The 25226-nt window shown below is 40.8% G+C and overlaps 1 protein-coding gene across 8 annotated transcripts in view; it reads right to left on the bottom strand.

Annotated features, from left to right (window-relative positions):
- The window catches only part of CEP104 (centrosomal protein 104), a 79006-nt gene that overhangs the window by 53685 nt on the left and 95 nt on the right, over positions 1-25226 (bottom strand). For 3 of the 8 annotated variants that reach the window (XR_004537086.1, XM_033921821.1, XM_033921828.1), the window contains exons 1-10: positions 24792-25155; positions 22029-22074; positions 20843-20964; positions 19908-20081; positions 17933-18071; positions 15659-15721; positions 12998-13074; positions 9782-9950; positions 7625-7780; positions 6028-6267 (exon numbers count right to left, since the gene is read on the bottom strand). Coding sequence is in view for 7 of the 8 variants with exons in the window: in XM_033921821.1 (XP_033777712.1) it covers positions 6028-6267; positions 7625-7780; positions 9782-9950; positions 12998-13074; positions 15659-15721; positions 17933-18071; positions 19908-20081; positions 20843-20955 (1131 nt within the window). In the remaining variant the exon portion in view is untranslated. Of the gene's footprint in view, positions 1-6027; positions 6268-7624; positions 7781-9781; positions 9951-12997; positions 13075-15658; positions 15722-17932; positions 18072-19907; positions 20082-20842; positions 20965-22028; positions 22075-22499; positions 22621-24791; positions 25156-25226 lie in introns of those variants that run through there. The other 5 variants (XM_033921822.1, XM_033921826.1, XM_033921824.1 and 2 more) reach the window with 5 other exon arrangements.

The raw sequence follows: 25226 nt of genomic DNA, 5'->3' as shown, positions 1-25226 counted from the left end.
TATTTATTAAAATTATATCAGGATCAACTGAATAAAGGTTGTATATCAGGCACTATGGCAGAATCTTTAACTATTGTTTTGCCAAAGCCAAATAAAGATCCAACATTGGTTTCAAACTACAGGCCTATATCTTTAATAAATGTAGATGGTAAATTATTAGCTAAGATTTTAGCATTAAGATTGGCTAAAGCTCTTCCGCATATAATAGGAATGAATCAAACTGGATTTGTTGCTCAAAGACACTCTTCTAATAATACTAGACTGGCATTTCAGATGTATTATTTAACAAAACAAATTAATGATCCGGCTTTTTCGGTTTCACTAGATGCTGAGAAGGCTTTTGATCGTGTAGAATGGAGTTTCATGTATCAAGCTATGGAATGGTTTGGTATTGGATCTGGATTTATACAAATGATACAAGCATTGTACAGCTCCCCAACTGCTCGCTTATATATAAATAATAATTTTTCGGATGCTTTTAAGTTGCAGAGGGGAGTTAGACAAGGTTGTCCATTATCTCCTTTGCTCTTTGATATAGTTCTTGAACCCTTATTATTAGCTATTCGACAGGCAAAGGACATACAGGGTATTCCATGTGCTGGAGTGGAATATAAAGTATCTGCTTATGCAGATGACATCTTGCTTCATTTGAGGAATCCGGAAACAACAATCCCATGTCTACTGAAGGTCATAGATACATTTGGAAAATTCTCAGGATACAAAATAAATTGGACTAAATCAGAGAATTTACCTTTAAATGTGCATTGTACAAAAGGTATACTTGATTCTTTCCCTTTTATATGGAAAGAGGATGGAATAAAGTACTTAGGTATTTGGCTGAATAAAACACTTGAAGAGACAATGAGAATAAATGAAAAATTTTTATTACAAAAAGTTACAGAGTTGTGTGAGCAATGGAATCCTTTACATTTGTCCTGGTGGGGAAGAGTACAAACTGTTAAAATGATGATTTTGCCTGTGGTTTAAATTGGGAATGATACCAGTGTTTTTTCAGGGGTCTTTCTATAAAAAATTAAATAGTATTCTGGTTAAATTTATTTGGCTGGGTAAAATTGCAAGAGTGGCTTTAGTGTCTTTGCAAAGACCAATTGAGGAGGGTGGGGTAAATTTTCCCAATTTTTATAGGTATCATCAGGCCTATATCATGCGCCAAGGTATGTATTGGGTCCTCCCAGAGCTTTTGGAACAATTACCAGAGTGGTTAAGGGTGGAGAGATCACTTATCTTTCCACTTAGGCTTGATCTTTTGCTTGGTATAAAAGTGCCTAGAATACGTAAGGACAATAGAGTATTAATGGATACTTGGAAAACATTAAGGTTTGTAGACAAATTAACTACTGATTCTATTTTAAAATCGAAACAACAGACTATTTGGGTAAACTCCAAGATACAAATAGGCGGGTTTAAGGTTGTCTGGAAAGATTGGATTAAAGCAGGTATAAGATCATTAACGGAAGTAATTGATAATGGTAAGATGCTTGAATTTTCACAATTGCAACATAAATAAGGTCTGAATAAAAAACAAAATTATAAGTGGTTGCAATTGAAGCAGGCTATTCAGGTGGGGTTCCCTGAATGGAAATCTTTAAATGATCATTACAGCTTAGAATTCTTATGTTTCCAGGCAGATTTTCTGGGTCACCAGGCCGCAAAGTGGTATAAAATTATATCTAATTATTTGAATAAGAAGCCTAAAAATGGATTAAGAGATATTTGGAGCATTGAGATTAAGCATCAGATTAATGTATCTCAATGGCCACGTATTTGGTCTTGGAGAATTAAAGGTATGATGTCAGCATCTATTAAGCAAACATGGTTCTTTTTGTTGCATAGAGCATTCTGGACCCCTACTAGATTACAAAAATTAGATTGCTCCAAGTCTAATAGATGCTGGCATTGTAAAATTGAAGTTGGAACTCTAGACCATCTTTTATTTTATTGTCCATGTATTCAGGCATTTTGGATATCAATATGGGATCAAGTTAATATGTTGATGGAGAGTCATGTGGCTTTATCCTATGACACAGTGATTTTTGGAATGTGTATGAGGGCCAAATGCCAAATATCTGCAGCAAACAATAAATTATTGTTGATTCTTACGGGAGTGGGAATTCAACAGATAACAACTAATTGGAAAGACTGTTCTAGATTGAATTGTAATTTTTGGTGGAACTCAGTTTGTCATATGTATAAGATGGAAATATTTCTTATGATACAGAGGGGGTATTTTAAAAGATTTCAAGAGGTGTGGAGGCCATTAATTGAATATTATAACGAGTAAAGTTTATTCTTTTTCCTTAGGGGATAATATATAGAAATGGGATGGGTTCGAGAATGGAAATCGGTCTAGTGCTATGCTAGCCCGCTTTTTGCGGGCCCGAAGGATGTCTGCTACTATTCAGAGTATTCGTGGACCTGATGGAGTTAGGTATAGGACTGATAAGGATATTCATAACCAGTTTGCTACATTTTTTGCAGAGTTATATCGTGGGGACAACTTGAGTGAGGGTTCTAAGATTGCAGATTTTTTAGACATGGTCCCTTTGCCAAAGCTCTCGGATTTGGAACAAGAGGGATTGGATCTTCCCATAACGGAGGGGGAGGTGTCTGGGGTCATACGGGGTTTAAAAGGGGGAAAATCTCCGGGATTAGATGGGTCATCGAATGTGTTCTATAAGACCTTTAGGGAGCAGATTGTTTCCCTGTTGGTGAGGGTTGGTAATGAAGTGCGAGAAGGGGGCTCTTTGCCATCTACTATGGGAGAAGCAGGGATCACAGTATTGTTGAAACCGGGACGGGACCCGGAGCAGTGTGGAGCATATTGTCCCATCTCATTATTAAATGTTGATGCTAAAATTTTGGCGAAGGTGTTGGCATTGAGATTGGGACGAGTGTTACCGGGACTTGTCCATGTTGATCAGGCTGGATTTATCCAGAAGCGTCAAGTGGGAGATAATATACGTAGAACTTTACATTTGATCTGGGAGGCACAGCAACAACATAGTAAAATGGTCTTATTATCCATAGACGCTGAAAAGGCCTTTGATCAGGTCAATTGGAATTTTTTATGGGCAGTAATGGAACGGATGGGAATTGGGGGAATGTATGAAAAATGGATAAGGAATTTTTATTTGACACCGAGGGCTTGTATTAAAATTAATGGGCTTTATACAGATTTCTTCTCTATTACAAGAGGGACCCGACAGGGTTGTCCACTCTCCCCTTTACTGTTTGCTTTGTATTTAGAACCTTTGGCTTGTTATATTCGGGATTTGGGGGCAGTTCGGGGAATTCATATAGGAGGTCGGGAACATAAATTGGCGCTATTCGCAGATGATATTCTTTTTTATGTGACGAACCCGGAGGCTACTTTTACTGAGTTGTTGGAGGTATTTGGGAAATTTAGAGGTCTGTCTGGCTTTACGATCAACATGGACAAGTCCGAATTTTTGAATATTTCTTTAGAGGAGGGGGAGGCGCAGAGGTTGGCGGACACCTTTCCGGTGAGGCGAGTACTGGGGCATCTTAGGTATCTTGGTATTTTGATTCCATCTGATTTATCATGTCTTTATGATCTCAATTATTCTAGGATAGTGCGTTTAGTGCGGAGAGATTTGCAAGCTTGGAAGGGTTTGTGGTTGTCCTGGTGGGGGCGTATAGCTGTTGTCAAAATGAATATCTTACCCCGTCTGTTATTTTTATTCCAAACGCTTCCCATAGCGGTACCTAGGGGACTTTTGAAGCTATTGCATAAGGAATTTCGATATTTTATTTGGCAAGGGAAACATCCCAGGTTGAGTCAACAAGTACTTTGGTCTGCTAGGGAAGATGGGGGTCGGGCAGTGCCCAATCTGCACTGGTATTACGAGGCTGCACAACTCCGTTTTATTTTGGATTGGAAGATTGCGGTGTTTAAACCTGGGGTTCAAATAGAACAAAGCTATGTTCCGCATTGTACACTGAACAATTGGCTGTGGATCTCTTTCTCGTTGTCAGAGCGATTGCAGGGGCAAGGGAACCCGTTCTTTTGTCATTTAGTACGGATGTGGGGTTCTTTATGTCAAAGGGAAAAGAGTGGTAGGGGAGTTTCTACGCTTGCTCCTATTAAGGGGGAACCGCGGTTTATTGCAGGTTTGGAAAGGGGGGCGTTTCGGAAATGGGAATCTATGGGGATTCTTACATTTCGAGATGTACTTGTTGGGGGATGCTTACCTACTTTTGATGCATTGGTGACTAAGAAGCCTGGGTTAAGAGGCAAATTTTTTGCATACATGCAATTGAGACATTTTATGATTTCGGAAAGTTGGGATAAAGGAAATCCCCAGGGGACTGAATCTTTGGAAAACTTATGGCTTTTGTTGAGTAAAGTACCGAGACCGATTTCCATTCTTTATAAGTTCTTGCGCGGTAGAGTGGTGATTTCCTTTCCTTTTAAACAACAGTGGGAACGGGACCTCCGGCTGCATCTTTCTGCGGATGATTGGTCCCGTATTTGTATAGAGGTACAGAAAGCATCTCATTGTATATTGGTCCAAGAAAATGCTTATAAAATCTTAACACGCTGGTATTTCACACCTGCACGGTTACACATTATGTACCCTCAGGTCTCAGACTCTTGCTGGAGATGTGGTAAGGGCCCTGGATCTTTTATGCATATTTGGTGGGACTGTGGGGTGATTCAGAAATTTTGGGTTACTGTTACACGATCTTTGACATTGTGGATCCAGGATCCATTGCAACTTTCACCTCAAGTTTGTCTGTTAGGGTTACATAATGTTAGAGATGTTCCTTGGCAGACAAAACTGGTCAGAATGGGGTTGGCAGCGGCCAAATGTTTAATAGCACTATATTGGAAGAAGTTAGTTGCTCCACCAGAAAGGGAATGGTTAGAGAAATTGCGAAAACTTGCACAGATGGAATGTATAGCTGCTAAGCATTATGGTTATTATGACTTACAAAGGCGGACTTGGGACAAAATATTTCAGTGCATTTAATTATTTCCTCGTGGGGGGGGTGGGGGGGTGGGATAGAGGGGGAGGAGAGGTGTGGTCACTTGGGAGTCTTTTTGAAGGAACAACGAAAGGACTTCCTCATGGTGTTTAATTTGTTGGGGATTATCACTGCCTATATTGGTTTACTTTATGTTGGGTGGTGGGATTGAGATATAATTATGTTGGGGGTTTTCTCTTTTTTTATTCTTTTTTTTATATGCTTTGTGGAAAGATTGTAATATTACGGATTGGTTTACAAATGGTGACTGTATTGTTTATATTCATTATAAAATTCTAATAAAAATTGATTAAAACAAAAAAAAAAAAAAGAAATGGGATGGGATGGGAGGGATAGGGAGGGAAAAATATTGGAAAGATGTTGTTATGAAAAATAAGGAGATATATGTAATAGGATGGGATATTTATTGTTGTGCATTACTGGGTATAATAAAATGTTTAAAGTGTTTGAGGAAGAAGGATGGGGGGAGGGACAGATTTCATGTCAGATTAATTGTATTATCAAAAAGGGATGTATAATTATATATAAATTTGGAAGGAATATTTTATTGATATGGAAAAGGGTGGGAGGTGGGGGGGGGGAATAAAAACATGTATAATAATATTGTTTAAGAATGCCAAGTGTGTTATGTAAATTAATTGTAATAATACTGTACACTTGTTGAAAGAAATAAAAAGGAATAAAGATTTAAAAAAAAAAAAAAGAACAAAACCACTGTAGAGAAATCTCTTCCCTTAAACAAGCTAAACAACAATTAAGCTTCTCTAAGCAAAGAAAACTGTTTTGTGAAGCTAGTAGCAGTTATTTTGTCTCTCAAATGTAATATTTACTTCAATTATAAATTGAAGAATCAATTAATAAATCCCAAAAAATCTGAAATCCCCTTTAAAATAGGGCATAGAACCTAAAACTTTGACACAGTAAATATCAGAAAAGCAAGAACTCAAACACAAACTAATGGATATAAAGGCTGGAAGTGACAGTGCAGGGACTTACACTTATCTTGGGAAGAACCTGCGTAGGACGCAGACCTGCAGGAGAAGAAGGGCTATGTGGCTGCGGTGTGCCTTTTGGAGAGTTGCGCCTTGCTGGGTGTTCAGTTGGAAGAGGCTCTCTCTTCAATTTCCTCTCATCACTTTTGTCTCTCTTATGATGGGGTGAATTCATCTTCTCTTGTTGCCGGTGGCCAACTAAATGTTCCATAGGTTCAAGGGGCAGCTCAGGAGGTCTCCGGATCTAAAAAGGAAAACGTTACATAAGCTCGTTATTGGACATTGTAGAAAATACACAGGGGTCGATATTCAAAACAATTTAAATGTCCAGGAGAGGTTATTTGGGTTATTCAGTGGCACTTAAGCCAGATATCCCCTCTAATCATCTATGCTGGTACTGGTTAGTTTATGGGCGGTCCAGGACTGGAAGGGAAACTTAGCCGGTTAGCAGCAATTTTCAGTCCACTAAATCAACTTAAGTAACTGCATAAAGCAAAACAGCTGTCCTAACTTTATGTAGGGAGTTAACTGGGCACTAGAGTGGTGCGGTGGTTAAAGCTACAGCCTCGGGTATGAACCCCGAGGTTGTGGGTTCATACCCAAGCTGCTCCCTGTGACCCTGGGAAAATCACTTAATCCCCCCATTGCCCCAGGTACATTAGAATAAATTCATGTAAACTGTTTTGAGCTCCCCTGGTAGAACGGTATAGAAAACTGAATAAGTAAAATAAAAATAGTCAGGTTGCCTCCGCTAATAGATCTCCCATAGGACTACTTTGAGCATATCTCCTGTATGGTTTAAACTGATTTTCGTTCTGATGATTGGAAAAACACTTTGAAGAGGTTTGGGGTTGCTCAATATTGTCTAATGACAGCATTTGAAGGATGGTATTTTCTTTTATCCCTTCTCTCCAAAGAGTTCATCCCTGACTTAAGGGGCATTCGCAAACTTGTTGTGTACATCTTCTCGGACGCACACAAGATGAAAAATAAAGTCTAAGCTTCTACCACATAAATTTGCCAGTTTCGAGGTATTCAGACAGAGAGGATTTTCTAAGATGTAAAATTACCCCAAAATGTTTATAGTATTGGAGGCACCTCTGTGAGTAGTCCTAAAAGAAACCATTATAGAACAAGCAACACAGGCACCTAGAACAAAGCGTGTGTCTATATCACAAATTTGTGCTCACTCTGACCAGTGGCATAGTAAGAGGGGTGCAGGGGGTGGTGCACCTCGGGCACCCGTCTTCCTCTCTGCCCCCCCCCACTCCTTTCCTTGAGGCGCGTGCCTTCACTTCCCACCATTATACCTCTTGCTCTTCGCTGGCGCGAGCAGCAACTCCAACCTGTCGGCTCGGGCCAGTGTCGGCTCTCCCTCCGATGTCGCCTAGGAAGTGATGTCAGAGGGAAAGCCGACGCCAACGCAGGCAGCAAGTTGGGTGATGCTGCTCGTGCCAGGAAAGTTAAAGGGGTACAGGGAAAGGGCACAGCCGCCCCTGGCGCCTCTCATCCTTGCTACGCCACTGACCCTGTCCTAACACCTACACAGCACATCTGTGTGATCTCATAGGTCAGGCCTTTACATATGGGGGGGCACATACCTGTCCTATGTCCAACAGATTGTGAAGTTCCAGCTGTTGATACACCTTCAAGCGATACTCTTCCATTTGCTCTTTTTTCTGTTTTGCCAGCTCATAATCCTCTTTTTCTACAGCACATCGCTTCTCTACCTCATACCTTCCAAGGCGCTCCCCAACCTGCAATACATTTGACATGAGCTGGGGTGCTGCACTGCGACATTATTAATGCTACATGATTAGACACCTTTTTTGCACAAATAGTATGTTATAAGAATGGAAAGGGGGGGTATATTGTTATTGTACTGGCTTTTCAGTATCTTTGAATATAATATATGTATAATATGCTTGAATTATATTATTGGTGGAAGGGGAGGGACTTAAATTTATGTATTTACAATGATAATAGAAAAGATTTTCAAGTGATTTGTATGAACCAATTGTTGTATTATTGTTCACTTGTTGTGAGATATAAAAATGAATAAAGATTTGGAAAAAAAAAAATGCTACAGCTCCATTTGTCAACAGACACTCCACATAAGACATAGCTCAATTTCCTAAGCTTGGATACAAAGTGTCACTACTAAACCTTAAGTCTCTTTTTGTGGTGATGTACAACTGTATCTGATGTTCAGATTGTGTAATCAGCGTATCTAAGTAATCATGAGAGCGTGTATCTTTTGATGCTTCGAGAATAGTCCGACTCTGACTACCTCTTTATTCCCCTCACATATATTATTAATCACCTAGACCCTCAGAAATGTCACCAAGATACTCATGTGTGTTTCATAGTATCTGGTTTTATGCATTTAATCTTCACCGGGTCTCTTATATAGGTTTTTAGTATTTTTAATTGAATGTGGTTATATCTTTCGACAACAGGAACTTGGTGGTCGCGATGCGGGTGATTACCTTCACAAAGGGATAGCAGCCCTGGAAAGATTACTTGCAGTACAGAAGGGTCATTTTAAAAGGTTTCAGGAGGTGTGGAGGCCATTAATTGAATATTATAATGATTAAGGTTTATTCTTTTCCTTATGTGATAATTTGTAGAAATGGGGGGAGGGGGGATAGGATATTCTAAATAAATAGCTGTATATTTTAATTGATTAATGCACATAAGAAATATAATATGTATGTATGAATAGAAAAGGGAAAGGGGTAAATTTATTGGAAATATATTGTTATGGAATTTTAAGAGATATATGTAATATGATGAGTCATATTTGTTGCGCACTTAATTTATATGATAAAATGAACAAAGATTTCGAGAAAGAAAGGGTGGGGGGAGGGATAGGTTAATATAAGATTAATTGTAATATAGAGGAGGGACATCTATGGAGGAATATAATTAGATAGATTATTTTGTTGTTATGGGGAGGGATGGGAGGTGGGTGGGGGAAATTAAAGTATGTATAACAACATTGTTTAAGAGTATCCAGTGAGTTATGTGAGTTATTTGTAATAATATTGTACACTTGTTGAAAGAAATAAAATGAATAAAGATTTAAAAAAAAAAAAAAAAAGGGATAGCAGCCCTGAAGAAACCCTCTGGGTGAAACATGTTGGCTTATTTATCCCTCAGAACCTGACCACTTTAAGTTAAGTATCACATAAATTATAAAGTATTTATACATTTGAAAGATATAACCACATTCAATTAAAAATACTAAAAACCTATATAAGAGACCCGGTGAAGATTAAATGCATAAAGCCAGATACTATGAAACACACACACGAGTATCTTGGTGACATTTCTGAGGGTCTAGGTGATTAATAATATATGTGAGGGGGATAAAGAGGTAGTCAAGAATCGGACTATTCTCGAAGCACCAGATATTCAAATTGTGCATAATCAGGGTGTAATTTCTGGAGAATGGCCTGAATGTAGCTTCTTTTCAGACTCCAGAGCTGTAGGGTTGTTCTGGTCCAACCCTTCCCTTCCCTTCCAGGCAGATTGCAGGGAAGAGAAGAGGAGACAGAACAGAGAACAGTTATGCTGCTCCCTAGAACAGGCCCTCTTCGCCTGCTGTTCCTCCCCTGTTCCACTTCCATTTTGTCTTTCAATTAAGCCCTGCGTACAAGACTCCCAAAATTTCACTCATGTAGAAATTCCCCAAGCAAATGACAGGGCTCCTGAAGCACGATGCTGTTTTAAATTAGAAAATTAAACCACCAAACCTTCTGCAAGTCGGCAATAGCTTGTTTGAGCTTTTTTGCGTAGTCGTAGCGTTCGTTTTTGACAGCTTCCTGCTTTGCTTCATCTAATTTGCGAATTATCTGAGCAACTTCTGGGTCCTGGTACATGTCAAAGGCCAGGTCATCCAACGGGGAAATGGAATCCATTTTCCTATTAACAAAGTCCATGTGTTACAGTATTTCTCCCTATTTAGTCTTCTGTCAAGAGTTTGCCATCTAAGTCTTTACAAGCCTCATGGAAGATACATAAGTGAAATACTTGTCAGGGAATTCTCCTGTTATATTGCTATTTTTGAGCCTCCACAGCTTTAATCAGAATTACCAACAAAGGGCCAGTTATTCAGAAATGCTGAGCTACTAATTTTGTGCCCTATTTTCACCTAAATTTAACAGCATAATTTCTCAGCTGGAAATTCATCTTAATTTAGAAGTATAAAAATTATGCCCTAGAAAACAACAGGGCAGCTAGTCAATTTAAGCACATCCACTTACATACATATATATATATATATATATATATATATATATATATATATATATATATATATATATATATATATACAGTGGTGCCTCGCATAACGGACGCCTCGCACAGCGAACGCTGCGCACAACGAACTTTATGTCTTGATCCGTACAACGAACTTCGTTTCACACAACGAAGTCGCCCGAGCTGCATCCTTCCGCGCAGGCACTGCGCTTAACTGCCCTCTCTCCGCCTGGTTCCCTCTTGCCCCCCCGACTCCCCGACACGATCGGGGCAAAAAGGAGCCCAAGCCCTCTTGCCCCGCCGATTCCCCAACTCCCCACACAATATCGGGCCAGGAGGGAGCCCAAGTCCTCCTGGCCACGGCGACCCCCTAACCCCACCCTGCACTACATTACGGGCAGGAGGGATCCCAGGCCCTCCTGCCCTCGACGCAAACCCCCCCTCCCCCCAACGACCGCCCCCCCCCAAGAACCTCCGACCGCCCCCCCAGCCGACCCGCGACCCCCCTGGCCGACCCCCACGACACCCCCAACCCCCTTCCCCGTACCTTTCTGTAGTTGGCCGGACAGACGGGAGCCAAACCCGCCTGTCCGGCAGGCAGCCAACGACGGAATGAGGCCGGATTGGCCCATCCGTCCCAAAGCTCCGCCTACTGGTGGGGCCTAAGGCGCCTGGGCCAATCAGAATAGGCCCGGGAGCCTTAGGTCCCTCCTGGGGGCGGGGCCTGAGGCACATGGGCCCAACCCGACCATGTGCCTCAGGCCCTGCCCCCAGGAGGGACCTAAGGCTCCCGGGCCTATTCTGATTGGCCCAGGCGCCTTAGGCCCCACCAGTAGGCGGAGCTTTGGGACGGATGGGCCAATCCGGCCTCATTCCGTCGTTGGCTGCCTGCCGGACAGGCGGGTTTGGCTCCCGTCTGTCCGGCCAACTACAGAAAGGTACGGGGAAGGGGGTTGGGGGTGTCGTGGGGGTCGGCCAGGGGGGTCGCGGGTCGGCTGGGGGGGCGGTCGGAGGTTCTTGGGGGGGGGCGGTCGTTGGGGGGGGTTTGCGTCGAGGGCAGGAGGGCCTGGGATCCCTCCTGCCCGTAATGTAGTGCAGGGTGGGGTTAGGGGGTCGCCGTGGCCAGGAGGACTTGGGCTCCCTCCTGGCCCGATATTGTCGGGGAGTTGGGGAATCGGCGGGACAAGAGGGCTTGGGCTCCCTTTTGCCCCGATCGTGTCGGGGAGTCGGGGGGGCAAGAGGGCTTGAGCTCCCTTTTGCCCCGATCGTGTCGGGGAGTCGGGGGGGCAAGAGGGCTTGAGCTCCCTCTTGCCCCGATCGTGTCGGGGAGTCGGGGGGGCAAGAGGGCTTGAGCTCCCTCTTGCCCCGATCGTGTCGGGGGTGCCAGGGACCACACGGAGTCACCCACCGTACCACCCGATTCGGGTAAGCGCAGGTATCGGTGGGTGGCTTATTTGCGGGGGGGTGCCTTATTTTACATTTTTTTCAAAAAAGGGGGGGCTGTCTTATTTGATGGCCCTGCCTTATCATCGGGGAAACACGGTAGAAAAAAAAAAAAAAATGAACAGTTAAGTCCCAGTTTTTGCCGCTGAGACTCTGCCCTCTCACTGTAAAATTAGACTCTACTTAGTCTGTCTTTAAATTTAAAAAATGTGTGTTGTTTTAAAAAACAATTATGTTTTTAGATGTATCTAAATAAAAATAATAACCAAAAATTTATCTTTTTTTATGTTATCTTAGCATATTTTATGCTACAGAACGAATTATTTTTTTTAACATGTATTGTTATGGGAAAACGCGTTTCACATAACGAACTTTTCGCATAACAAACTTGCTCCTGGAACGAATTAAGTTCGTTGTGTGAGGCACCACTGTATATATATATATATATATATATATATATATATATATATGTGTGTATACATACATACACATATACATATATATATATATATGTATATATATGTGTATATATATATATACATACATATATATATATATATATATATACATACATATACCTATCTATATATGTATATATGTGTATATATATGTGTGTATATATATATATATATATATATATATATATATATATACACACACATATATCCACTCATTTTCTCCCACCCACCCCCACTCAATGATTATACAATAAAACATAGCAACATTTATTTGCCCATTAACCTTACCCTCTTCATATTAATATCTTCCCACCCTTCCTCCCACTCCAAATGTAACTGCTTTAGCGTCAAATTAGGACAGAAATATCCCCCCCTCGCACCCTATTTTGATGTAAGTATGTAAGTAAACAAAACCTGACTTATAATCAGAGACCTGCTATAGAGAAGTAACATATGATGCCAATGGACCCCAAACCAATTTAAAAAGAATACTGTGCCCCAGGACTTTCTGCATTCATCATAGCAGACGATTTTAAAAAAAAAAATTTTTAAAAATAAAATAAAATTTGACGTCTTAGCGGTTCAGCTTTTGAAAACGGACATTTTTGTGCTTCCAACTTTGGACGTTTTGCGGGAAACAAACTTTTGTTTGTCAGAGTGAACTGATCCCAGGTCTTCAACTTAACAGTACAGACTGTTACTTACAAGAATGCTAGCCTAGGTCTAAAGACTGACATCATATAATATAACTGAAATTTTCAAATAAGTACTAGGCAAAGATATTTACTAAAACAATCTTACAGCTCTTACCCAACGTTTGTTCCATCTAAAGCTGGATCATCTGAACTACTCCCCAGATAATGGTCAATTACTTTTCCTCTGGTAAGCTTTCAATACAAAAAAGAGACAAAGATGGAGTGTGAAGGAAATGTATTGTGTGAGGAAGCAATTAAATATACAAGATGCAGATCCCAAAGGACTTGTAAAGTCACAGACATAGGACATCAATAGAGAGCTGCAGCCCAGAAAGCAGAATTTATACTCAGACCCAAAAATTTTAAGCAGCCTTTTAAATTTATCACTTAAGTTTTCTTTCTACCAGATGGATCTCTGAATATGTTACAGGATTAGGTACATACTGTATTTTTTGCTCCATAAGATGCACTTTCCCCTCCCCAAAAGTGGGTGGAAATGTCTGTGCATCCTATGGAGTGAATACTGCATCACAGATTGTAATGTGCAGTGTTCTCCCTATCGTCTTTTAGCTGGGCACTTCGCCCAGCTAATTTAGGTGAGTGCCCGGCTGTCAGGGAAACTTATACCTTTTTTTCCCTTTTTAAATCCTGGTGGTCCAGCAGTGTATTGGCAGGAGCGAGCTTTCCACGCTCCTGCCCTGCGTTGAGGCCCTCCCTTACTGGATGGCTGCCTCAGATCTCACGAGAATTGACGGCAGCCATTCAGGGAATGGCATGGGTCCAGGCTGGAGGGCAAAAAGCTCGCTCCTGCCTTGTGTGCTGCTGGCCGTGAGATCCGAGGCAGCCGTCCAGTGAGGGAGGGGCTCAGCGCAGAGCAGGAGCGTGGAAAGCTTGCTCCTGCTGATAAACAGCTAGACCACCAGGATTTAAAAAGGTGAAAAAAGGTTTGGGGGGGTGTATAAAATTGTTAAGTCAGCTGGGACGATCCCTCCTGTCCCCGCCTACCACTAGACCACCAGAGGGGGGACAGGGTACATTGCAGGGAGGTGGGACAGGGTACAGAAAACTAGAAGCGTGCTTGAACCTTAAAGTCTCTCCTCATTTGTTAATGACAGTGATGATGGTTCTTAATACCGCTGTGACTTTACATGGTTGAAATATTATTCTGCTATATTTTATTAAATATTTTGGTACACCATTTGGTTCAGAATATTTTTTTCTTGTTTTCCTCCTCTAAACCTAGGTGCGTCTTATAGTGCAAAAAATACGGGTAGTATAGTTTACAGAATGAAGCCAACAAAATTGAGTTGTGCTTCACATATAATTCACCTCAACCCTGATGAAGCAAGTGAAACATGAATTCATGTCAGGAGAGGTGTGAGATATAGATCAACTGAAGATAAGTTATTTAATTATAGTTTAAGATTTGTAAAACACTGAATGAAAAAAATAAAATTTATTTATTTATTAAAAACTTAGTATACTGCCTGGAGTAACAGCGATTTCCAAATAAAAACATACATAAAGCAAAAACAATACAAATCATTCTTCAAAATAATATCAACACATATGAAATCAAGACTTACAAATTCTTCAGTAACGTATTTACAAAATGTTATAAAAATGTCCAAACAATGTTAGGAAAGATGTCAAAAGTATGCGTCTACAAAAATTAAAAAAAAACGAACCTAAAACCATAAGGATCAATGAGTTTATTGAGTTACATACACTGACAGCCATCTGAAGATCCTATACAGTAGAACTGTTGTATTATGAGCTTCTAAGGACTTAATGATTGCGATTGGTAGATTGCTATTTGCCTTATTGGTTTGCCTTATTGCCTTTGGTTTGACATTTGCCTTATTATATAGTGGTTTGACAGTACCTGTGTAACAAAATCTCTAACTCTGTTCCTTCGAGTTGTTTCTTTTATCCAGAAACTGTTTCATTACTCTACCTACAAGAAACTGTACAAGGGAAGGGGTGCACACATGTATCAGGAGGGGGTGAGGAAGGAGCAGATTGGGGGGCGGAGAAGAGGATGTTGAGGGACACCACCTCCCCGGGCACCTCTCACCCTCGTTCTGCCACTGCATGCATTAAAAAGGAAACTGTTTCCAAAAGAGTTAACAGACCCAAGTAAAAATGATTTGACGAGTTCTGCCTGATTGAAGTACATGGTAGATACCAACCAGAGACAAATTTCTCCCCATCCCCGCGGGAACTCATTTTTCCGTCCCCGCCCCATTCCTGCAAATTCCATCCTCATCTGCACAAACCTCAAACACTTTAAAATCATAAGTGTTCGAGGCTCATGCCTTTAAGGCAGTTTACAGGAATGTGTATTAGCAGTTGGGTTAAAAAGAGGCAGACATGTTTAGATTGGGGTTGAAGAAACAAACAATGCACATGTGTGTGTTTTCAAATGCACTCATGTTATTTTATTCCTTCTTGCTCAAATAGCATAAGCACAGTACTCTGTGGCTGGTTTTGATTGCAGAAAAAAGCAGCAGGATAAGAAGCATGCGCATCGATTCCTCCTGCCAACTAGAGGACAGTGCACAGGGGCTAGGGAGGACAGACAGACTTCCGAGGGCAGCGGTGGTTCTTGTCTTGCACCTTCAACTCTTCTTTCTGTCAGCAGCTGACTTACTGGGACAAAAATCTACCTCAAGAGCTGAATTTGCACATCCAAGAGGGCTTCTCCTAAACATTTAGGTCCTATGCACAAGCCTTAATCTTGCCCTGTTCATACCTAAAACTCAGTTGTACTTACCGTATTACTTTCATCACTGTAGTCCGCGGGATCACCAATGATATTTATAGCAACAAGTGCAACCTGGAATATAAAACAGCAGCACAGAAAAATGAATGTGCAAATATGCTCCCAATATACAACCTGAACTCTAAATAGAGAATGACTTGAGGACCATCTTCTCTACTTATCGACTCTGTGGGTGCTTGAGCACCCCAATATTGAACAAACTCTTTGACTGAGTCCAGGAAGGGGTAATTTCCATTAAGTTTAGCTCCCCCAATAATTCTGAAAAGTTGGCTCCTGTGACTAAGTTGCAGGCAACACTACAGAATTTGGATTTCCAGCAAAATCAGGATCCTCTGCACTTAGCCCATTTCACAAGTTAGACTGGCTATTTTTTTGCATAAGAGTAAACTCTAAAAAAACAAATGTCATATACTAGCAAAATAATAAAAAAAAAAAGGCCAGCCTGATTTGACTGCTGCTTGATGCCTTGAACCAAATAGTACTACTACTTTAATAAAAATGGCTCCTGGCCAGTTAAATAGCATATCACACCTAAATGCAGATATTCAGAAGAGAGAACCAGCTCGCTCCCACTAAATTACTAGTTAGCCAATAACTGCTGGATTTTCTAGACGGCGCTGATGTTGGCAGCTGCCTTAAACACAGCCGCCGATTGCGTGTCACTCGTGCGATGGCGCTGTTTAGAAAAAAAATTGCACCTCCGGGAAAGATTAGCGCTGGAAAAAGTAGGCTAGGGTTTTCAAGGCCTACATTTTCGGAGCCTAACTCCACTTCCAGTGTTAGCCACGCCTATTGTGGCATTAGGCACTGGTAGGCGCCACTGGAGGTGCGATTCCAGTGCCTTTTGTTTAGGCTCTTTGAATGTAACATTAATTGGCATTTCAACAGTATTTCTGTGTTACCTTAGGCGCCTAACTTAAAGCACTATTTATAGCATTTCCCCTCAAATGGCTATATTGGGACGACACAGCCGGTTAGGTGCGAATATTCAGTGCCACAGTGGCTATGTTTAGCAGTCAAAATACGCTGCATAAATAGCAGGCCTATCTTTGACCCTCAAGCACTTAGCTGGTTAGAACTAAATAAGCTGGTTAGAACTGAATATTGTCTTAATAAGCTAAGTTGCTGCAGGCAAAAGTGAAATCAAATATTCAATGCTGGTGGACGGAAATGCCAGGCGGAAATGCCAGGCACTGAATATCCAGGGTTAGCGCTGGCCACGGCACTTATGCGGGCTGCCTCCCATAAGCTGAATATCGACCCATAGCGTTTAGTTGTCTGAATGCAACCTCTGAAAGTGTTGATAAGAATCTGCATGCTTTAAATGCAGAAAGAACAAACCAGCCGATATTCAGCTGGCAGCATATCCAGGCATAAGTGGCTGGTTAACAATTAGGCAATTAAGTGCAATATTCAGCTTTTAAATCATGTAAGGTGAACTGCATAAAGATAGGACAGCTTTTTATATGGCCGAATTTATGTGGTTAAGTGTCAACTATCAGCATTTAACCGCATTAAGTGCTGACTCCACCTCTGGACTGCCCAAAAATTAGCCAATTTCAGCTTAGGTGCACTATCTGGTTAAATGCCACTGAATATTTGCGGTTAGGCCCGTAAAAGCGATTTAAAGGCCAGGAGCCCATCTTGGCTATTTAAATTGTTTGACAAAACCAAAGGAAAACTGCAGAGATGATGTACAAGGTTCAGGAACTTTAATAAAGTCAATAAATTCAGTGAGTAGCAGCTAGACAGGAACTTCACGTAGCTTGTCTTTATACAAAGTTTATGCTAGATTGTTGCTTTCCACAGGGTTGTCGAGTAGAGCAATTCCAAATATCACGGACCCTGGAGGAAGAAGTGTTTTTCAAAACACGGACCTTGTTGGGTCCTGTTTTTATGAATGAGAACCATCCTTTGGAATACAACATTTTATTGACTTTATTAAAGTTCCTGAACCTTGTACATCATTCTCTGCAGTCTTCCTTTGGTTTTGTCGTTCAACTTTTACTGCAGACGCATTGGATCTTCCTTTGATTTGTCTTGTTTAAATTGTTTTGAATAACAGCCAGAAAGAATTTTTTAAAATGTGCAGAATGGTATAAATGCCTCACCTTCTACTTCAGGAAAGTAACATGTACAGTAAGTGAATCACAAGTCTACAGGACAGTTTTAAATTTTAAAAGGGTGGTTTGCTGCTCCTACTACTTATGGTGTACCTCAACCAGCTTTCTCCATATTAGATAGATCAATTTGCCTGAACCTTACCTGATTATAGAGGTTGTATCTATTGACATAATTTTTATGAAAAACCAGTTTCAGATATTGTCCTACTGCATCCACATAGACAGATTTCAGCTCACGAGCCTTATACCCAGTCTTCTCGTTGTCCGACAGTGACACATAACTGTACGGGGTGGGAAGGTAAAAGACACAGAAATAAATCACAGAAGCCAAAAGCATGGTGTCGGAGAAATTAAGCAGAAAGTGTTCCGTATCACATAGCATTGGAGACTGGAAAATTACTGATCCAGAATCATAGCTCAGGGCAGTGTGTGGCACAGCGGTTAAAACTACAGCCTCAGCACCCCAAGGCTGTGGGTTCAAACCCATGCTGCTCATTGTGAACCTGGGCAAATCACTTAATCCTCCACTGCCCCAGGCACATTAGATAGATTGTGAGCCCACCGGGACAGACAGAGAAAAATGCTTGAGTACCTGACTAAATTCATGTAAACCGTTCTGAGCTCCCCTGGGAGAACGGTATAGAAAGCTGAATGAATAAATAAAAATGAATAAATTAAGGAGGGAAGGGAGGCTGGTGTTACATTTTGGCATCTCAATGATAACTCACTTAAGGATCCAAAAGATGGAGCATTCTGTATGTTGCATGTTGCACTATCAAGGAATTTTTACAATGCAATGATCCTAGCCATTTTTCTTCTCCGAGTATATGAGAAAGCTTGAAAGCAGTATTGAGAGGCAAATTTTAAAATATTGCTTCTGCTAAGAAAATAAATTTAAATTGGGAGGAAGAATGTCAATTGCGATAGGATCTTAAGTGATTGAATAGGTTGCACCAAGCAGGGAAGGGGAATTAATACTAACTAGAACAGAGTTAAAGTAATTAGAAGATAAGGAAATTCAACAGAGGTTGGATAAGGTTTAGCAAAAATATTCTGAGGTGTGGAAGTTGGTGGTTCAAAGGGTTAAGATACAACAAACTAGGAATAATATAAAACATATATGTGGGGCACAGAGAGAATGGTACAGTAAGGAGGAACAATTTGCTTTATTTTAAAAATATTTATAGAAGCCTGAGTACAGGGCCTCAGATGGGGATATTATGGCATATTCAGAAAGTACACACAACGAAGGAATCGTGAAGGCAAGATGTCAAGAGATGAGCCAAGGGTGTATAGTTAAAAAAAAATCACTTTATTGGTGAATATGCTAGGAGTTGCTGTGGACCTCTACCTTCATGTTCAGATTATTTGAAAAGTTAGGAACAGGTAGCAGATTTATATCATGGATTACATCTTTGTATAATGAACCCCTTGCTTGTGTTAAAGGCAAGTGAGGTACTAGGTAGGGTTGTCCCCCTGTCTCCCCTGCATTTTGCACTAGAGATTGAACGCCAAACCTGGTAACCAATAGGCTGACTTTAACAAGGAAGAAAGGAGAAATTAGGTTCTTACCTGCTAATTTATTTTCTTTTAGCTTCTCCAGACCAGTAGAGGTTAATCTTTACAAGTGGATATATATCCAATCATGACCAGCAGGTGGAGACTGAAAACAAAACTGTGGAATAGTACATAAGAGATACCTTTCCCTATTCTTATCAGTCTCTGAATAGCCAAGCAGAACTAAGAACTGGAAGCAGAAATAAACAATATTCTGAACAGGAGTAACAACTAACACACCCAAATGCTGTTGGAAAATGCAGAGGAGAAATACCAGAAGGAAAATGTCCCCACAGCTCGCCAGCTGAGCCACAGCCGCAGTTCTTTAATTTTCCCCGGCCCTAGAAAAATACTAGAACCTGCAGCAAAAAACAAAACTGCCCGCGCAACTGCCTCAACAACAGACAGTCTCCACCTGCTGGTCATGATTGGATATATACCCACTCGTAAAGATTAACCTCTACTGGTCTGGAGAGTGCTAAAGAAGTATCAGGTTTATGAATACCCCTGGATGACAGCAAAATGGCACAAAAATATTGCCTAATTATCTTTTCCCTTACCCAAGTCTGCGAAACCTTTCTGACTGGTATGGTGCAAAGTATTCAGGTAGGCTTTCTGTAATATAAAACTCGATTTTGGAAGAAATCAGATATTGATGAGCAAGTAATTGCAGTTTTCTAATTCTACATCTTTCTACCATCTGAAGTACAATTTCTTGAGGATATTGGCAAAATCTGCAACAAGAAAAACATTCCCGTTATTTTCCCCAACAATCTCATTGCTGCTTTTTTTCTTTTTTATTCTTTATTGATTTTTAAAAAACAACAGTGCACTAAATGAATTATCAAGAGCAAATCAGAAAAAGCACTTTACACATACAAACATTTTAAAACAAATAATTTTCTCCTCCCTTCCCTTAACTAGCAATAATTAGAAATATATATTTATAAGTATAGTTTCCATAAACTATATACTATATATAATATTACTATCCTCCCTCCCACCCTGGATGTGCAAGGAAGTAATTTAATAAGAAAAAGTATGTCAGCTAATGTGACCCTATATATGTAGTCGATGGACTCCACACCTTTTTGAATGCATTACTATGACCTAAACATTCAGCGTTCATTCTCTCATACTTATAAGTTAAACATAAGTTTGCCCACCAAAATGTGTAATTAAGTCTATCGCAACTCTTCCAGTTAAGTGCAACCATCTGGATAGCTATTCCTGTCATTATTAAGAAAAGCCGGCTTTTATACTGATCCATAAACGGTTTAAGATTGTAATATAGTTCTACAAATTATGGCTTCATAAGTTAACGGAATTGATGCCTCAAGTACAAGATTAATCTGTCCCCAAATTGACTTCCAAAAATTAAGTATCAATGGACAATAGAACAACAGATGATCCAAGGTCCCTATGTTAAGGCAAAGGAGCCAGGGAGTTAAGCTTCAATTAACGGAAAAGAACAATTCCAGTTCTTTGGTTATACCTTGATGATCTCCAGCCGTTTACAGTCGGTGCATGTACCATCAATTCTTTTGCACTAAAGCCATCTTCGCGTCCAGATGAGCTGATCACAATAAATGCAATCTTATGAGGCATTCTGTACTGCTGAAATGATGATCCAAAGACGTGTTACTATTTACAATAAACCTAGACATTGGTAAGGTAAAAGGTGTACACATACAGGGCCAGATTCTATAATTGGCGCCTATTCATGTCAATCACACTTAGACGTCCATAACAGAATCACGCTTAGCAGCACCTAACTTAAAATTTAGGCGACTGTAATATAGGCCAGGGTTTTAAAGTCTATATTTTAGGCACCTAAGTCCTTAAGAAAATTGCGCCTAGCAGAGCCTAAGTCTTTCTCCACCCCTAAACACGCCTACTTTCGTGTTAGGCACAGATAGGCACTAGGCCTGTCTTTTGTGGTACCGTAACAGAAGAACGCTGGACAAAAACACGTTGATAATCGTATGACGACAATCCCACGCAGGACGTATGCGCGCTAGATTAAAACAGTAACTGTCAGCGCTGTGAGGAGGGTTTGGAGGGGTAAACTTGCAAGTGTCCACGCCCCCGTTGGGGTGTGTGTGGAAAATCCCCCCACTACACTGAAAACTGCCGTTTTGCTAAGGTTTTGTGGTATTCAGCAGTTTTTAGTGTAGTGGGGGTTCCTCCCCACCCCCGCCTACAGGAGTGCAAACATTTGTAAATTTAGTGGGGTGTTCCCCCCAACAACGCTATCAGTTACTGTTTTAATCCGGCAAGCAAACATCCTGCGCAGGATTGTTTGCGCACGATTGTCAGCGCGTTTTTGTCCGGCGTGGGAATGACGGGTCACCATCTTTTGAAGAATCATTGCTGAAGATAGGTGCCTATCTTCCAATATATATATATATATTTTTACAGTTATGAGCTTGTTAAAGCTCATAATTGAAGCCAATTTACTAATTAACTCCCTCTTTTACGAACACATAGCATGGGTTTTAGTGGTAACTGCTCCGACGCTCATAGGAATTCTATGAAACATGGACCTTCTTTTATGAATAAACATCACTTCTATTTCAACAACTTTGTCAAGTGCATTTCATATTGTGGACTGACGTGTTCTGCTCCTGGCTTTTCCCACTTTGTTTTCTCCTAGCTTAGGGTATCACATGTGAAAATACCTTTTAAGATGTCATCTTGCTGGCGGATCTGAAATTATCTTCACCACTGACATAGGAAAATTAAAAGGTTAGGAAAACTGAAAAGGTGTCAAAGCCATCACCAAGTTCCCTACATGCTGGCTATAGCTGACAATACAAAACATTGGAAAAAGCTCATCTACTGCTTCTTCAGTTCCTCCTCAGAGTTTGAAACTGTATCCATTATACCCTAAGTGTAGGAGCGAGATTCATCCCTGTCTTTATTAAAATAAACAAACAAAAACAAAATCTAACCCATTTGGAGACATTGCACCCACTAAAAACTTGCACCATGAGGTAAGAAATGACAGCAGTTAGGACTATTGTCAACATATTCCATGTCATAAGGCAGTGTTTCCCAACCAGTCTGATTTCTGGGCAGCTATACTAAATAATCTGCAGTGTATGCAAATCTGTCTCATGCATATATATGTCTCTCATACTCAACGATACCTAAGTTACCACCAGAAGAAGGCTGGAAAGTCACTGTCACCAGGGAAAAACTGAGCTAGCCCAGCGCCTTGAACGAGCTCTCCTAGCTGTTCCTAGGTTAAAAAGAACTGATCCACAGAGCCTATGGAGGAAGTGAGGAGAGAGGGAAGTTAAAGATAACTGGTCTCAACGGTACCCAACTCTACGAGCATTTGACACTGGCATTTTGCAGGATATTCATCACAGATCAGTTCAGATTAAGTTCCTTTGCAAGCAATAAAAGTAGCAGCTTGCAGAGACTCTGTGGGAGAGGGTAATGGGTCCAGCAGGCCTCATATCATCACTGGCTCTTTGGGTTCATACCGAGCTAGGCTCTGGCCGTCACTCAGGGTAGCCCAGATTTAGTACAATGGCTAGAAGCTTAAGCCTGGCTTCATACCACCTCTGGACAACAGGAGCACAGAGACGCTTGAAGATAGGTAAGACAAGCCATTGAGGCCTTAACCCGGAATCAAAATTTCACTACTTGCTCTCTCCTACACCATCTCCAGAACCACTGCTTGACAACAACCCACCCGTCATCTCTCATGCCTGCACAGCTCTGGCCATCACTAAAGGGTGCTGGGAATGTAGTTTCACAACCAGAAACACATTTTGGGTAATAGAAAGTGAGAATGCAACTAGGCTAATTTACTTCCAGTGGAATCACCACTCTTGTAGTACCAAAAGGTCCTTTCCTTGCAATCCTAACATTTAAGTACTGTATTCTGAAGTTCACGCTACAAAATCAAAAAGGTGCCACAGCCACAAGACTAGTTGCCCTACATGATGGAGACAGAATCATGGCTGCCAGATAGTGAAAAATATTCTAGCACAACTGATATAAAAAAATATCCCCAAAAAAGCCTTGAAAAAACAACAACACATAAAGGGCCTGTTTTACAAAGCCGCGTGGCAACAGCCCCAAAGCCCTTTAAATCTCTATGGGCTTCAGTGCAGCTTTGTAAAACAGGCCCAAAAAGATAAATAACTTATCACAGTGATAATAAATCCACATCATTATTGTACTATATTCTGTCTAAATATATCAAGTTTAAAAAATAATCCATTGATAAAACTGCATATAATCTTTCAGTTTGTACGACTTTATTCTAAGACATCTGTTCATGTTTTATAGTAACACATACTTTGCTGCAAGTCTCAGAACTTTCAAACCACACAACGATCATAAAATTTGCCTCAGATCAGTTATTTGACTTTCAGCAAGTTACTGTCGCATTCTAGAAGGCTTGTCACATGAAATCTTACTGTAAATCAGAAATAGGGAGTACAGGACAGAAAGATCAGCAAGAAATGTGGAACGTTCATCCACAAGGGTCAGGGGAGGAGCAGGGCAATAAGGAAATGAATGAAGTGAAGGCACTGGAAGTAAGGGGGAGAATCCAAACCAGAATGAAACAGAGCAGCAAAAGATAGAGGGGGGGGGGGGGGGTGGCAGGAAAAGTCTGAGCATCATTATCGTAGCTCTTCTTGGATCTCCACTTTTGTAGTGTGTATTTCGCAAAAGGCTTAGCCTTTTTTTTTTTTATTTATCAAATTTTTACAGTCTATCCATCAAAAAATTCAGAATATGGGAATACAAAAGAAAATTCAACCAAAACAATAATACAGCTTATCACCATTTTAAGAACCCATCTAGCCCACATCAATGGTGAGAAAGCAGCTCTAATTTAAGATATAAATTTAGGCAACACAAAAAGAAGGATCCACTATCCTTCATACTATATAGGTGAAATATATTTCAACTCCTCTCAGAAATTTGTGATTATTTAAAAGAAAAAGAAGGGAAAAAAAAAAGTCATCCTGATGGTTGTTTATCAACATTTTACATTGGATGGATTTATTTTTGATGTTCCTGAACATGTATTATTTATGACTGTCTTAATGGAGATATGCAAATGTTATGAAATTCTCTGCTCCTTCCTCTGAGTTTTTGGAATATTTTTTACTGTTTAATGTTATGATATTATGAAATCATTAAATTATTACTTGAATGAATTGATATTACTAATTTTGGAATAGTGGATTCTCTTGATTTAGCCAAATCACTTAATCCTCCATTGCCCCAGGTACAAAGATGTACGATATATGCAAACCGTTTTGAATGTGTAACCACAAAAAGGCGGCATACAAGTCCCCTCCCCTCCCCCCTTCCACTTTCCAACGCCTGCTCGGTGCTTTTTAAACATCGAAAGCCAAATAAACCTGTACATGAAGCAAAAGCACGCATGAGGAACATCCAGTTTTCCTTACTTTTCTTGAGACTCCTGGAGCCAGCAACGGTTTTCTTTGCTTAGAGAGAGAGAAAAAATATTATCCCGACACCTTGTGCTCCAGCCTCCAAACTCCGCCTTTAAGGTGGCTCGTCGCAGTCATCCCGTCGCGAAGGGAGAGCGATCACCACAAAGCGCTCCGAGATGCACAAGAAGAAGCAGGTAGCAACGCCAGAATGAGGGTCGGAACGCACCGAGAGAGGCTTATTGGAGCGCCAGAACGAGACTCGCAATTCAGAGGGAAAGGCTATTGGAGCACCAAACTGAGGCCCCCCTCGTAAACTCTCCCATTTAAAGAAGCTATTGGAGTGCCAGAACGAGACTTGGAATGTATCGAATAAGACTGTTGGAGCGCCAGAATGAGGCTTGGAATGCACCCAACGCGTTTAGGGAGGGCAACCAGTTTGATTTTACT

This window comes from Geotrypetes seraphini, chromosome 15 (assembly GCF_902459505.1).
Source record: "Geotrypetes seraphini chromosome 15, aGeoSer1.1, whole genome shotgun sequence".
NCBI classification, from domain to species: Eukaryota; Metazoa; Chordata; class Amphibia; order Gymnophiona; family Dermophiidae; genus Geotrypetes; species Geotrypetes seraphini.
The sequence above is the reverse complement of the archived record's forward strand: the minus strand, read 5'-3'. Positions and strand labels throughout refer to the sequence as shown.